General features: G+C 35.7%; 1 protein-coding gene across 7 annotated transcripts in view; it reads right to left on the reverse strand.

The window, feature by feature from the left end:
- Positions 1–8,975: 8,975 nt before the first annotated feature.
- Sgip1 (SH3GL interacting endocytic adaptor 1) overlaps positions 8,976–15,133 on the reverse strand; it is a 201,908-nt gene continuing 195,750 nt past the window's right edge. For all 7 annotated transcript variants that reach the window (XM_042683508.1, XM_042683547.1, XM_042683541.1 and 4 more), the window contains 3 exons: positions 14,414–14,478; positions 13,551–13,715; positions 8,976–10,013 (listed from right to left, as the gene is read on the reverse strand). In XM_042683508.1, the coding sequence (XP_042539442.1) occupies positions 9,991–10,013; positions 13,551–13,715; positions 14,414–14,478 (253 nt within the window). In that variant the 3' untranslated portion in view covers positions 8,976–9,990. The remainder of the gene's footprint in view (positions 10,014–13,550; positions 13,716–14,413; positions 14,479–15,133) is intronic.

Here is a 15,133-nt window from a genome sequence, read left to right on the forward strand (position 1 = left end):
GAATAATAAGGCGGTGGTGGAGCAGGTCATTTCTCAACTTAGGGTGGCTGCTTCCCTGGTCTCTTTCCCCCACTGGGCACTTACCTACCACCCGCTGGCAGTAGACAGCCCAGCCCTGGGCCTCCTGGACCCCTGGATCATCTACTTCGGGCCTGGCTGTTACTCCCGGGGCCTCTCTCTGCCCTCTGCCCGCAGCTCTGAGCGCACTCCCCACCCCAGACGCCGGACTCCGGGACTCCTCTCCAGGTCTCCAGGGCGACTTGCTCAAACATCGCCCTAGCAGGACCCGGCCGCACGTGGCCGCTATGTGGTCCTCTTCCAGTCTCTAGGGATGTAAAGATCTCATGTCACTTCCTTCCAAGCCCCCCTCCCCTCCCCCCGCCCCGCCACCAGCTCCGCTGGAAATGTATCCCGAGAGTGACATTTATTTCCAGTATCCCCGCAGCAAGAGATGGCCAAGCAGCCCCAGGGGTCCCCATGCCCCGAGGTGCTTTCCAAAAGTGCCAAGATAGGGTGGTGGTAGAAGTAGCCAATGGCTTGCATTTGCCAGATCCTCTTGTCCGCCAAACTCCATCTCGCCCTCCCCCCCCCCCCCCCCCCCCCGCCTCCGCCTCCCCCAGCCCGCATTCTCCCCCCCCTCCCCTGCCAACACACAGCATACCTTGGCAATGCTCCTTCACGTAACATGATTCTTGCCCGACTGTTAAGAGCTTAAGAAGCTTTGAAATGGAGGCTGTTAGGGGATTGAGGACGCATTAGCCACACTCAGGTGCTCCTTGTCCTCATTAGCAACCATCTTCTGCTCTGAACACTTCTATCTTTCCCAAATAAAAAGCAAGTAAACCAGATCATGTGGACATTCCCCAGTATGGGGTCATTGAAAGAAGAGATAAATAATGCTCACAATCCAGGCGCTGGTAACTCATGCCTGTCATCTTAGCTGCTCAGGAGGCTGAGATCTGAGGATCACAATTCGAAGTCAACCTGGGCAGAAAAGTCTGTGACATTCTTATCTTCCTCCAGTTAACCAGCAAAAAGCCAAAAGTGGAGGTGTGGCTCAAGTGGTAGAGTGCCAGGGAGAGCATAAAGTCCTGAGTTCATGCCCTAATACAGTAAATATACACCCATAAATACATACATAAAATAATGTTGACAAACCCCTAGCCTACTGTAAGGCTTTTGGAATTAGCACTGGCTTACCATAATAATTGACATTGGGCATACAGTAGAGCAGTCATGATAATGTAGGAAGAAGACCACTGAAGTCTTCCTGCCCAGCTAAATCCTTTTTACTCAAACATAGGACAGGAGGGCTGGGAAGGTGGCTCAGTGGTAGAGCGCTTGCCTTGCATGCATAAGGCCCTAGGTTCGATTCCTCAGCACCACATAAACAAAAAGGAAAAAGCCAGAAGTGGCACTGTAGCTCAAGTGGTAGAGCACTAGCCTGAAGAGCTGAGGGACAGCGCCCAGGCCCAGAGTTCAGGCCTCACAACGGGACCCCCCAACCCCCAAAAAAGATAAGGACAGGAAAGATTTATTGAGTGTCTTTCATAAACTAAATAGGACCCAGGAGTTACAGGTAAATATTATTTCAATCTGTTCAATGACCCAATGGTAGGGACCACATTATTCCTGTGTGTGTGTGTGTGTGTGTGTGTGTGTGTGTGTGTGTGTGTGCATGCACTTGACCTGGGCATTAAACTCAGAACATGGATACTATCCCTGAGCCTTTTGCTCAAGGCTAGTTCTCTACCTCTTGAACCAAAGCTCCATTTTAGGCTTTCTGGGGGTTAATGGGAGGTAAGAGTTTTATGGACTTTCTTGCCTGGGATAGCTTCAAACTGTGACCCGGAGATCTTGGCCTCCTGGGTAGCTAGGATTATAGGAGCCACCACTCAGCACTCAGCTTATATTATTTCATTAATAAAAATAAGGTAATAGAGAATCACTGATAACAAACTCAGGTCTATAGTTAAATTATGGACCTGAAATTTGTGGGACTCAACCTTTCACTCATCATCCCTTCCCGGATATACAGTGAAGTTTCCAGAAATGTAGGTAAAAGTTTAAAAGGTTGACAATAAAAGAGGTTCACAATTTGATTTATTTTCATACTTTTATTTTCCAGAAAAAAGATCACATTTCAGTAACAACTTACTCACATAGAGAATTAAACTTTATTCTGAAATGGGAACCCTATTTGCAGTCACATGTCATGATAAATAATTGCATATTCAAGATTTTGTTGAAATGAGTGACTGGGAAAATTATGAAGGACAGAACATTTATAAAAATCAGTATTTACAAAACAGTGATCTTCTCATTTTTTTCTAACTTATAAGGCAAGTAATGTTAAGATGGTCTCACAATTATCTTCAACAATTCACTCCTGTTCGTTCATTCACACAGGCCACCATTGCTCAGCAGAGATTTCCACGGCTGATTTGCAGGTTTCTCTGAGCATCATACAGAAGCAGAAAAGCTTTAGTTACAGATTAAGCAGTAATGGCTGTCAAAAAATTCAGCTGAGTTAAGAATGGAGGAAAAAAGAGGATCCACCAATACTTGAACTAAATTCACTATATCTTGAGTATTTTAATAAACATTTCCTTCTGTGAATATTTTGTGGCCAATGTATTTTTGTATACACAAGGTTATAAAGAAATTCAGTGAACTTTTTGCTACATAGCTCATGGAGAATTGTAATTAAAGCACACATGGACAGCATTTTTCTTAGCTGATTGGTTTTCATGATCTCTACAAATACAGCAACATTTCTTTGAAATTTCTTTTTGAGAACCCAATCACTGCTTAGTAAGTGTGAAAATTAAAATTTGACCATTTCATTTATGCAGATCTTTATAAGTGAAAGACTAACAGACATTCTTTTCAATTGAAACACAATAGTGTTCAAACAGCTTTAAAAGTCAGCTCTATAAATTACTGCTTGACCTGCAGTGAAAACTCTGCTCATGGAAAAAATTAGCATATTATTATAATGCTAATTTTTGTTTTTTGGAGAACTATTTATTCAGCAGCAAATTTTCCAATTCCCTTAGATTGACATGAGAAGGGAAATAAGGAAGTGAGGGAAAAGGGAAGGACGGAGGAAGGGACAGACAGAGGAAGAAGGAAGGTGGGGGGATCAGATAGAAGCCAATCTCTTTCATTCATCTTCATTTAACAAAGCAATAACTAGACACTATCTGCAAAAACTAGACACTACCTGCAAAATTCATACTGTTATAATAATCATCATCCTAGAAACTCAGAAGGAAGAGTGCATCTTGTGATATTTGTTTGATGTCTTTTTAAATATAGTTTAATGTGTTGTTTTATGAATGGCATTAAGGTTTTTTTTTGCTAGAAAAATGTCACATAATATATAATAAATGACTCAGATGGAATTAACATTTACATCATATGTCCATTTGATGAAACATTAAAATTATAGATGGATTATGATTGATTAGCTGATTCATAAGATCTGAATAAAAATTGAATTATAAAGAAATGTAAAATGGTTCCACTTTATCCCTTTCTAAATAACAATTTACCCAGATAAATTTTTTAAAAGGAACATAGCTGATTTTATGTTAAAAATTCATTTGCAAAAATAAGCAAGCAAAGCAAAGCAAAAGAAAACATTGTAAAATATACTTTGAAGGAATGTATAATCCTGTAAAATTTATGTGAAATAGTGCATTGCTCTTAGCTTTTAATAAAATATTTTCCCCATAATTTCTAATAAGCTTACATAAAAATTCTGTTAACACTGATTGAGCTAACATGATTCAGTTTCTTAAAGCTATTTATTCTACACTTCAAACTTTAGAACACTTCAACCAATAGTGGAATGATGTGCTGAATCATGGAGTTAGGTCTTAAAGATAATGCTTAAAAAGCTAAAAAAAAATCACTGCTTTGCTTTGAATATTTGACATTATAAAGTTAAATTCACTTGAGAGATACTAGTGAACATAGAAACTCATTTGAAATGGCAAGAATTTCCTCAAAACAAAATCCCTTACCAGTATCCTTACAAAGCCTTCTGATTATCTTATTTGTTGTTGTTGAAAGATGTAGAAATCAATATTAAAAGGAAACTTTCCTCAAATTCGAAGTATACATTTCAAGGTATACTTTGAAATAAAAAACAAACAAACAAAAACAGTTTCCTGACCTGATCCAATAACTTTCTTAAGTTTCACATCACACTAACATTTATTGTCAAAGTCTAAGGACCCAGGAGTATTGTGCAGGACTGTTTGTTCTCAGATCACATTGCACAGTGGCCTAAACTAGTAGACACAAATATAATTTGGGAAATACTGGAATGGCAATGAATGGCGCCCAGATAACTTTACTTTAAAACTTTAAGGAAAAAATAAAAAATATATTTGCTTTTTATTGAAATTTCTGACAGGGTTAAATATACATTTAAGACTCACAATATAATCTAGGGAGAGAAGGAGTAAAACAAAAAATACTATAAACCAAAAGAAAAATAAGTTTAGAACTTCAGCCTAGAGAATAAATTACTATGTTCATGATGAATGTCAACAAAGTGGTGCCTTTTCTTATAAAAGTATTCATTTGGGATAGAAATGAGATACTAGTCATGACTGTCAATCAAAAAGTCTCATTACAGTTAACTCAATAGAGCCCGACTTCGCTAGTTCTTTATGAAAGTGGCTTAGATTTCAAGTGGATATTAAAATTTTCAATGTGATTCTGCAGAACATCACAATGACAGAGGATCAAAGTAAGGACATAGGAGAAAGTACTTTATTGTTGTTTGTTTTTTAATATTTGCACACTCAAAACAATGCATTCCTTTTTCACTTTTATTTGTCATTCTGTGGACAAAATAAAGCGATATAAAAGTAGCCATGTTTAATTCATGACTGAGAGAATGGCTTTAGATACTGTTTTCCAAATAGGAAAACCAAACCCTTAAAGGAGCAAGGAGTAAGAGAATACAATAAAGCTTACAAGAGAGAGAACTCGTTAAAGAATAATGGGGCAGCTCATTAGAATATATCTTTAATCCAAGTAACCAGGCTGATTTGTTCAATTATATCAAAAATTTAATTTGAATCATTTATTTCATATCAGGAGAACATTATATTTACTGATATTAACTTTCAAAGTTATAGTTATGGCCAATCCCATTTTTATATGCTTAAAAATTCTGCTTTCGTCTCTTAAGTTGCTGATCAAAAATTGTAAGACAAAAAGAACATTTAGACTGAATAGAGTTGCACAAAGCATACTCTGTAAGAGAAAGAGAAAGCTTTAAACACACACACACACATGTATACACACACACGCATAAACAAACACATTTTCATGTAGATATTTGCATATTTTACTGTATCTTTCAATATTAACTATCTGTTATTTTGAAAAAAATTGCAAACATTGAAATGGCTGGTTCAGTTCTTTTGGAATGAGGCTTATTTGTGTTTGTAAAGCATAAAAAGCCTATAAAACAAAGCCAAATCATTACGTAGAGGGCTGGGGTTTCTTAAAAGAAAGGAAACATTTGTAAGGACTTTATATTAAAAATGAGTGATAGCTCACAACATTCCTACTACTGCTAGTCTTTTGCAAAATTGAAAAGAAGACTGAAATATGAAAATGAAACTATGCATTTCAGACTGCTTTGAGATTGAGAAAGCATGATCAGAAAATTCCCCAAAGATAAGGATTTTCTTAGAAAATGCTTCTCCCCCTACTTCTTTTTCAAAGATTGGAAGAATTTAAGTAGACCAAGTTAAAAAAAAAAAGAAATTGACTAGAAAAATGGTATTCAACTTAGAAATTACTGCTTCCAATCTTGTTTGTTAGAACTAAAAAGTATAACTAAAGTAGAACTACGTATAGAGGCAGTGATTTTCAACTTTTGGTTACTTACCAAAATAAATATTCCCAAGCAAAGTGCCGATGGCTCATGCCTGTAATCCAGTCTACTCAGGAAGCTGAGATCTGAGGATAACAGCTGAAAGCCAGCCCAGGCAGGAAAGTCAGTGTAACTCTTATCTCCAATTAACTAGCACAAAGCCATAAGTGGAGTAGAATCATGGCTTGGGTGAGGTATATATATATATATATATATATATATATATATATATATATGTATATATATATACATATATATACACATATATGTATATACATCCCAAGTTCCATCCCTACATATTTATTAAGTCAATAGGAAATAATGAACTGTGCAGAATATATATATAATGGTTACTTAATTCATATCATTGCCTCTCGATGTGAGGATACAAATGGTTTGCATATCATACTTATTAGAATTGTTCTTATTTCAATGCTATTAACCTTTTACCTTGGCATTCGAATGGCCCAGATATAATAAAATAAAATACACTCTCCCCATTCCTCCAAGTGGGAAAAATGAAATAGATCAGGGTGTGCCTTTTGTAGTCATTCTACTTCAAGTGCTACTTTGGGTGAGTTAATTAATTTGCATAATCTTCAATATAATCATTGGTAAAACCGGAATTCCAAGAGTCCTTACTATATCTGGATTTTTATAGGATTAAATGAGCTAATATCTGCAATGATTGGTACACATAGTAAGCACTTTAGTATATATTATCATTTTGTATACCAGCCAATCACTGTGACTGTACATAATTCCCTTATGCAGTCTTAAAATCTGGTTTATCAGAGCAAGGGATCTGCAGAGGGGGAAGATACTTTATAGTTCTATGTGTAGTTACAATGTTGAAATTGTTGCAAACCCCCTCTGTTGCATGGAGATGTTTTCTCTCATGGGATTCCATGCGTCATTTGATTGGCAAAATTCTCCATGAAGAAAAGCTAGAAAGTTATGTCAGTCCCAGCTCCTCACTGAACAGAGAAGAGGCAGTGACTAATGAAAAAGAGTTGCAGGAGATCTCAGGCAGCTGTCTTTGCTTCTTTGAGAAGAAGATTTAAAAGTGGACATTTATGCAATTATAGCTCCAACACTTTGTAGGTTGAGATCAAGCAAAAACAAAAAGTATGTGCAATTTGACTTTCTGAGGGATTCGTATCTACTCACTCAAACCATTTAAAATGTAAGCATTCTTTCTTTAGAAGTAAAGAATCTTCCCTAATATGATACAATGAATGTTTCATCTCGGTGATAGATGTATCAAAGAGCTTTAAAAAGTAATAATAATAATAACAACAACAGTAATTTTTAGTGGCTAAGAATTCCAATTGTGATAAAATTCAGACTATTGATAAGAATTTATTTTTAAAAATTTCATGGAAATTTGGGATTTATCGACAGAAAAAACATAAGTTCCATGTGGCTGAAATAAAGCAGTATCATTTATTCTTTCCATATTGGTAGACCAGTCTTTTTGATCAAAATGATTAGGAAAGAGGTTTCTGGTTAACTAGAACCTCTTGTTATTTTAACCCTGGGATTAAAAATCATCTTTCTTATGAGTGAGGCCATTTTGTTTGTATATAGAAGCTGACAGAACCTGATGATATGTCTTTGATAACTGAGAGTGTGTATTGTTTAGAATCATTTTCAGAGCTTGGATTCTCATTTTGTGGATGTAGGTTTAATGGATTTATAACCTATAAGATTAAAAACCAAAGCAGAACACCAAATCTTTATCTCTGAAATGAGCTTAGGGTGTCACTTGATCTATATTCTGAAAGGGAATGGAATATAGTCTCTATGGAAGTTTTGGTTGTTGAAGGTTTTATAAAGATTAACTAAGGGATCAAAGGATTTTTTTTTTTGTCATTTGAAACTTAATTCCTGGAACATTTGAATAATGTTAGAGATTACTGAAATTTATAGTTTAAATTATATACTTTTTACTGTATCAACAAAATTTGTTCTTTGGAAAGAAAAACCTTGTGTTTAATTCTAAATCTATTTTATAAAATAAAGTTTAAAGAGAAAGACATAAGAAACAGTAATAATTAAACATTTCAATATGCTTTGCTTTAATATTCAATATATTTCTCTATAAATTGATTACTTTAAACATTTTTTATGTTATACACTGGGTAATTCTCCAATTTCTGCTTCTTACTGAGGCTTTTGCATTTTAAATTTCTTCATATTTCATGAGATCTAAAATTTTACATCTCTCTATTTTGGGTTCAAAATCAAATAGAATTATTTTATTTAAAATGAATGCATTAATTACTTTGTTCAAAAACATTTCAACATCAGGCTGCCTTTGGGAATCTGGGAGCGGGTTGAGAGAGAGAAAGAGAGAGAAAGGGGAGGGGAGGGAGGGTGCTTGTTTGAACAGTAAGCATTTCTCCAAGGGAAAGCAGGTTATTTGGACATTCTCTTGCTAGCAAGCAGTGATCAAAGAGCATAAATATTAATTTAAAAAGTCCCACTGTAAACAATCATCAGTCACAATCTCATTTGAAAAGGAAGACTTAAAAAAAGGTAATTTGATTCTAAAATTGAAAGGGACTGAAGATTTTCTGTCAAATTCTAGTGAATATAAAATGAAATTCAGTAACCAATCATACATATAACGACTTAATTTTAGCTATTCAATAGTATGACCTAGAACAGGAATTGGTTTATTTAAAAAATGAATTCTAACTTAAAAAATGAATAATGTTTTCAGACTTCAGTGGGGGAAGACCTGACAAGTGTGACTGATCAGGAAGTTCTGTTCAGATTCCCACATGGTTGGATGGAAATGACCTAGGAACTAGTGCTTACCATCCCTTCATGAAGGTTAATGAAGTGACTTTGATGACTTAGATTTCCAAAGAATGTTATACAATGAATCTTAATCACCTAAAAGGAAGTTAATTGTATAGTATTGTGGATAGAATTTCTTTTATAAAGCTTATGTTTTCTTTCCAAAATGATAAAAAAATGATGACAATTTAAATTCTCCTTTTGAACCTAAATGAGGAGCCATTCTCCCCCCCCCCCCCCCCCCCCCCCCGCCCCGGCTGTTTCTTTTCCTCAATATTTTGATTCCTAGGGGTTAAGAGGAAGTCACAAGGTATCATTCATCTGTGCTGTGTGAGACAGACAGACCATCTGTTCAGAGGAATTGTGCAAAAGTTATTAACGATTTCAACTACGGAATATCTTAAGACCTTAAACCACAGGTTTGGTTTTAGCCTGACAATTATTCAGCAACCTTCACATTTGTTAAACTGTAGAGAAAGGGGAAACTAGTTAAGATTTCAACATCTTCTCTCTTGATTATAATTTAATATACTTAAACTTTAAATATGAATTGCTTTCCCTTTTTACACAAGTTATAAAAATAAGAGGCCCTGTTTACACAGTTTGCGTTTTTATGAAATTTGCAGTTTGAAAAAAAAGCTTTTTAAAAAGTGGTAAGTAATGGTTTTCTTTGAATATGCTGTAACCTTAGAATTTTTTTTAAATAGTTTCTGAATTTAACCCACTAAACATCCAAAGATAGAATATTTGTTTAGCACTAGCGTAAAACATACAAAGAACTGAAGAAAAGTAAAGATGTTCTTTTTTTCTTCTGGTTCCCTTTAAGTTTCTTCTATGTGGCACCCCCTTTGTGACAGCAATCAGTATTATATTTAAATTTTATATATTGACAAAATGCGATCTAGGTCTGTAAGCACTGTGCCATTCAACAGGACTACTAGTAAATTTACATACCACAGTTTAAATTACATCCGTTTCAGGTATGATAAAATGCTAGAACTCAAGTGTCTAACTGTCTTACTGGAATGAGAATACAATTTACAAATACAATAATTCCATTTTAAAACCATTAACAATATTACAGCTAGAAGTAAATACTGTAGGACTGGTTGTCATGGTACTGGGTGAGGGAAATTATCTCTGAAAGACCACAACCTTTCAGCTGATATATCCAGAGTGTAGACACTGGTTTCTTTTTTATCAACCAGAATGAAAACCTGTTTCTTATATAACAGTTCTCCACAAAGGAATTTTCCAAGTCCTTGCATAAGATTTTATCAGTTATCTGCCAAATATTTTCCTGAAAAGCAAAACAACATTTCAATAAGTCATCAGTTAGTTTGACACTGATTATTCTTTGGGTAATACTTCTATTATTCTATGAGCAATACTTCTATTCCTCCTGCCTTACCCCTTGGAGTCAAACACTGTGTACCTAAAAGTATAATACAAATATAAAATACAAAGAAGTTTTTAAATTGTTAATCTTTCACATCAGCTAGTTGTCTTTCACATTTACAGAGACAAACCATTTTCAGAGGTTTGAATTTTTCCCAGAATAGATTTGTGGAATTCGCTCCTAACTTATTGTTAAGAAGTTTTCTCATATAATTGATTTCTAACATGAGTCAATTTTAAAAGGGAACGGGATGCAATTAGTTACATTGGTGCAGAAGGCATAAAAACAAGGCTTTGCCCAGCCTTATACTTAATGGTGAAAAACTAAAGCCATTTCCCCTTAACTTGTCTCAGGAACGAGACAAGGATGTCCACTCTCTCCACTTCTCTTCAATCTAGTATTAGAATGACTAGCTACAGCAATAAGACAAGATACAAACATAAAGGGGATCCAAATAGGGAAAGATGAAGTAAAACTTTCCCTCTTTGCAGATGACATGATCTTGTATTTAAAGAATCCCACAGACTCCACTCCCAAATTACTCAAGTTGATTCAAAACTTTGGCAAAGTAGCAGGGTATAAAATTAACCCTCAAAAATCAATGGCTTTTTTGTATGCTAACAATGAGAAAAGCGTGGCTGAAATTAGGAAAGCAACTCCATTTGTAATAGCCCCACAAAAAATAAAATACCTAGGAATTAACTTAACCAAAGAAGTGAAGGACCTCTATGATGAAAACTTTAAAAACCTGAAAAAGGAAATCAAAACAGAACCTAGAAAGTGGCAAAACCTCCCATGCTCCTGGACTGGAAAGATCAACATCATAAAAATGGCAATACTTCCCAAGGCTATCTACAAATTCAATGTGATACCTATCAATATTCCAACCTCATTCTTCAAGGAAATAGAAGAGGCAATCCAAAAATTCATATGGAACAATAAAAGACCCCGAATAGCAAAAACGATTCTTAGCAGAAAGAACAGTGCTAGAGGAATGTCAATACCAAATTTAAAACTCTACTACAAAGCCATAGTAATCAAAACAGCTTGGTACTGGCACAAGAACAGACCTGGGGACCAATGGAATATAATTGAAAACATAGAAATGAACCCACAGACCTATAGCCATCTAATTTTCGATAAGGGAGCTAAAAAAATAGAATGGAAGAAAGCCAGCCTCCTCAGTAAATGGTGCTGGCAAAATTGGTTAACTACTTGTAGAAAACTAAAGCTAGATCCTTATGTATCACCCTGCACCAGAATCAACTCCAAATGTATCAAAGACCTTGGAGTTAAAACAGACACTCTGAAAACATTACAGGATGGAATAGGAGAAACCCTAGATCTCCTTGGCACAAGCCAAAATTTTCTTAATAGAGACCCAGAAACGCACCAAATCAAAGAAAGATGGACAAATGGGATTGCATGAAATTGCAGAGCTTCTGCATGGCAAAGGACATAGCTAGCAAGATCAATAGAAAGCCCACGGATTGGGAGAAGATCTTCACTAGCCATACAATGGACAAGGGTTTCATATCTAAAATATACCTGGAACTCAAAAAATTAAATCCCCCAACAACAAATCCTCAAAGAAACAACTGACCAATAAATGAATGGGCTAAAGACTTAAAGAGAAACTTCTCTGAAGAGGAAAGAAGGATGGCCAATAGACACATGAAGAAATTCTCAACCTCCCTAGCCATAAAAGAAATGCAAATCAAAACACTGAGATACCACCTCACCCCAGTTAGAATGGCTATAATCAAGAACTCTAATAACAACAGATGCTGGAGGGGATGTGGACAGAAGGGAACCTTACTTCATTGTTGGTGGGAGTGTAAACTTGTTCAACCACTTTGGAAAGTAGTATGGAGGTTCCTCAAAAGACACCACATAGAGCTTCCCTATGACCCAACAATTCCACTTTTGGGCATTTACCCAAATGATTACAAACAAGACCATACTAAAGCTACCAGCACAAGTATGTTTATTGCAGCATTATTTACCATAGCTAAGATATGGAACCAACGCAGATGGTCCTCAGTAGATGAATGGATCAAGAAAATGTGGTATATATATACACAATGGAATTCTATGCCTCCATCAGAAAGAATGACATTGTCCCATTTGTTAGGAAATGGAAAGACTTGGAAAAAGTTATACTAAGTGAAGTAAGCCAGGCCCAAGGAAACATAGGCCCCATGGTTTCCCTTATTTGTAATAACTAGTATATGTCTGAGACAAGCAGAAAAGGTCAGATACGTTGATGTTAGGTGAAATGAACCCCAAGATAAGTATTCAAAAGTTTTTTACTTTCATATGATTGTTTCTAACAGATTTATAAGATGATTTCTTTGTTGCTTTGTATGTCCCTCCCCATGTATGTCCCTCCCCTTGTTTTCACTGTTTGATTTGATGTTGGTATAATTTGTGGAGGGGAAGGAAAAAAAGAAATCGTTTAAATAGGGATACAGGTGGACCCATTGCAACAATGAGATGTACAAGTCATTATGTCAGAAAAGGTGGTGGTGGTGGTAGGGGGGATATGGGAAGGGATAGGAAGGGGAAACAAAGGAGGAAGCAACCATGCTTGATAAGAAATGTACTCATTATCTTGCCCATGTAATTGTAACTCCTCTGTATGGTATTTTCCTAATAAAAAATTAAAAAAAAACAAGGCTTTGCAGAATTGTAAATGAGTAGTAGAATGTAAAAGGCAATGGTTATGGTCCCTACCATAAAAAATTTAAAAAATAGGATTTATCCCAGTTGATTGCTGATGACTATCATTATCTTAGTATTAGGGAGCTTTCCACACCCACAAACAACAACAGCCAAAGAAAGCTTGTCATTTGAGTAAAGTGAAAACTGTTTCATGGCCTTGTTCAGTTGATGGGCACATATGTCCATCTGTGGCCTAGATATTTTGTTATGAACATGAAATAAGAAGATTTTCCTAGATTTAAGCCGAGCCTGGCAAGTCTAAAAATCTATAAAATCCTGTTGGAGAACAAAATATTTTCATAAGTCTAATACTTGCATGTCTTATTCATAATATATTTTATATATTAGCTTCCTACTAAATATTTTCAGGTGGGAGCTATTCAAAGGCAAACATCATTTATCTTCTTTGCCAATATAACAAATGTAGGATTGAATCCATTGACTTCAATGTACAGATCTGTATAATGAGAACCACTACTCAGCCCAACAAAGAAAACAGGACTAAGATCAGTAACCAGAGGCTGCCTAACTTCTGACTTCCATTTACTATTCTGTCTGCTGCACTTTATTTAAAAATTGGTTTGCTTTCTAATTGGAGTAGGAGTTGGGAGTGAGGAAGAGGAAGATGACAAGAAAAACATAACCTATTCCTACTTAGGTTGCCTTCTTAAAGCACCCTTAATTTTGTCACTGAAATTCTAGATAGCCATTCACCTGCAGCAAACCTCTTCTTGATGAGTGAAAACCGATATCCTGCTCCAACAAGTTCAATGTCACAGCCAGAAAGAGTGCTTCCTTCACTTGTGAACTGTACAACCAATGGGGAAGGTTTGCTTGGGCCTTCAGATAACTGAAATCTTGCCAATAATGAACCCACACCTAGAAAAGAAGAGTATTATTGCAAGGTAACAGTCAACACACATATTGGAAATAATTTTTGTATTGGAGAGTTGACATACCAAATTAGAAATAATATAGATTTGAGTGACAAAATGTATTATCAGAAATTATAAGCGAATTGACTTGTATACAGATAAGCATATAATTCAGCAAAACATTACATTAAAATCTGGAGCATGCCTGAATTACCCCAAGATATTATCAACACTTAAGTAGATCTGTATAATGAGCTGTGAGACTGAAACAGTTTATGCAGTCTCCCAACTAAGAAGAGCCCAGGACCAGGTGAATCTATTACCAATTTTTACCAGAACTTTAAAGAACTAACATCAATGATTTGCAAAGTACACCATAAAATAAAAAGGGGACACACTTTGTCAACCTCATTCTCAGAAGCCAGAATTATCCTGATGCCCAAGCCAGAGGAATACCTAACAACAGCCAAAAAGAAAAGTATAAGCCAATTTTCTTGATGAATATAGACACAAAACTTCCCAGTAAAACATTTACAAACTGAACTGAAGAGTTCCTTGCCTTTATTGATTACAATCACTAAATACAAAAATGAATTGAAATGACTTGGTTTTTGTTCAACTTATATTTTAGTTCATCGTTGGCTAATACCTACAAGTTGTCCCTGTGTTTTTGTGAATAAAACGAGGCTGTGAATATGTTACCTCCATTTTCTGACTTTTGAGATATATCAGGAATCTTCCACAATATTCTTTGTTGTTCAGCATTCCTAAAAATAAAATACATAAAAGTCTTTTCCATATGCAAGCATTTTTTGTTTAACAACTGATATATTTTTCTAGGTGCTATTAATTAAAACAATGTTTAGCTACAACTTAAAAGTTCTATAATGTCTCTCTACCTACCTATAATGAGAAAAGTCTATTTTCTAAAGTGATCTGCTTCTTTTCTGTTGCTCTTGTGAAAATTGTTTTCCTGGAAAGTTCCTGCTTTGGCCAAGAGGCTTGGCCCTTGCTAATTAATAATTTTCCTCAACACTTTAATTAAGACATCCTGTTATAGGCTCCTTGAATTTTAGTTACATCTTGTTAACTAAGCTACATTCTTTTGTTGAGAGAAACTGAGTTCAGCCAATGTGAACAGAGAGGCAGGGCCTCTTGGGTTAGGGACAAAAGGGAGCAGCCTGTCTGTTGTGTATTCTTGCTTGTCAGAAATCTGGCTGATAGCGAGAGGTTTTCAAGTAAACTTTGCCTCTCCATTTTCCTCTTGAGTTGGTGTTCTTTCTGTGCTACCTCCCAACATCTCACTATTTCAAATGCTATTCTTGTGTGCACAGATTCTGTATTCTCCTTTTCTTTATTCTAACTAGCTACAAGATAGACATTTAGAGGACAATATAGAAGTTAGAAAAACTTTTGAACGTA

The sequence above is a fragment of the Dipodomys spectabilis genome, unplaced genomic scaffold (genome assembly GCF_019054845.1).
Source record: "Dipodomys spectabilis isolate Male_0828 unplaced genomic scaffold, ASM1905484v1 ptg000002l, whole genome shotgun sequence".
Classification (NCBI taxonomy): domain Eukaryota; kingdom Metazoa; phylum Chordata; class Mammalia; order Rodentia; family Heteromyidae; genus Dipodomys; species Dipodomys spectabilis.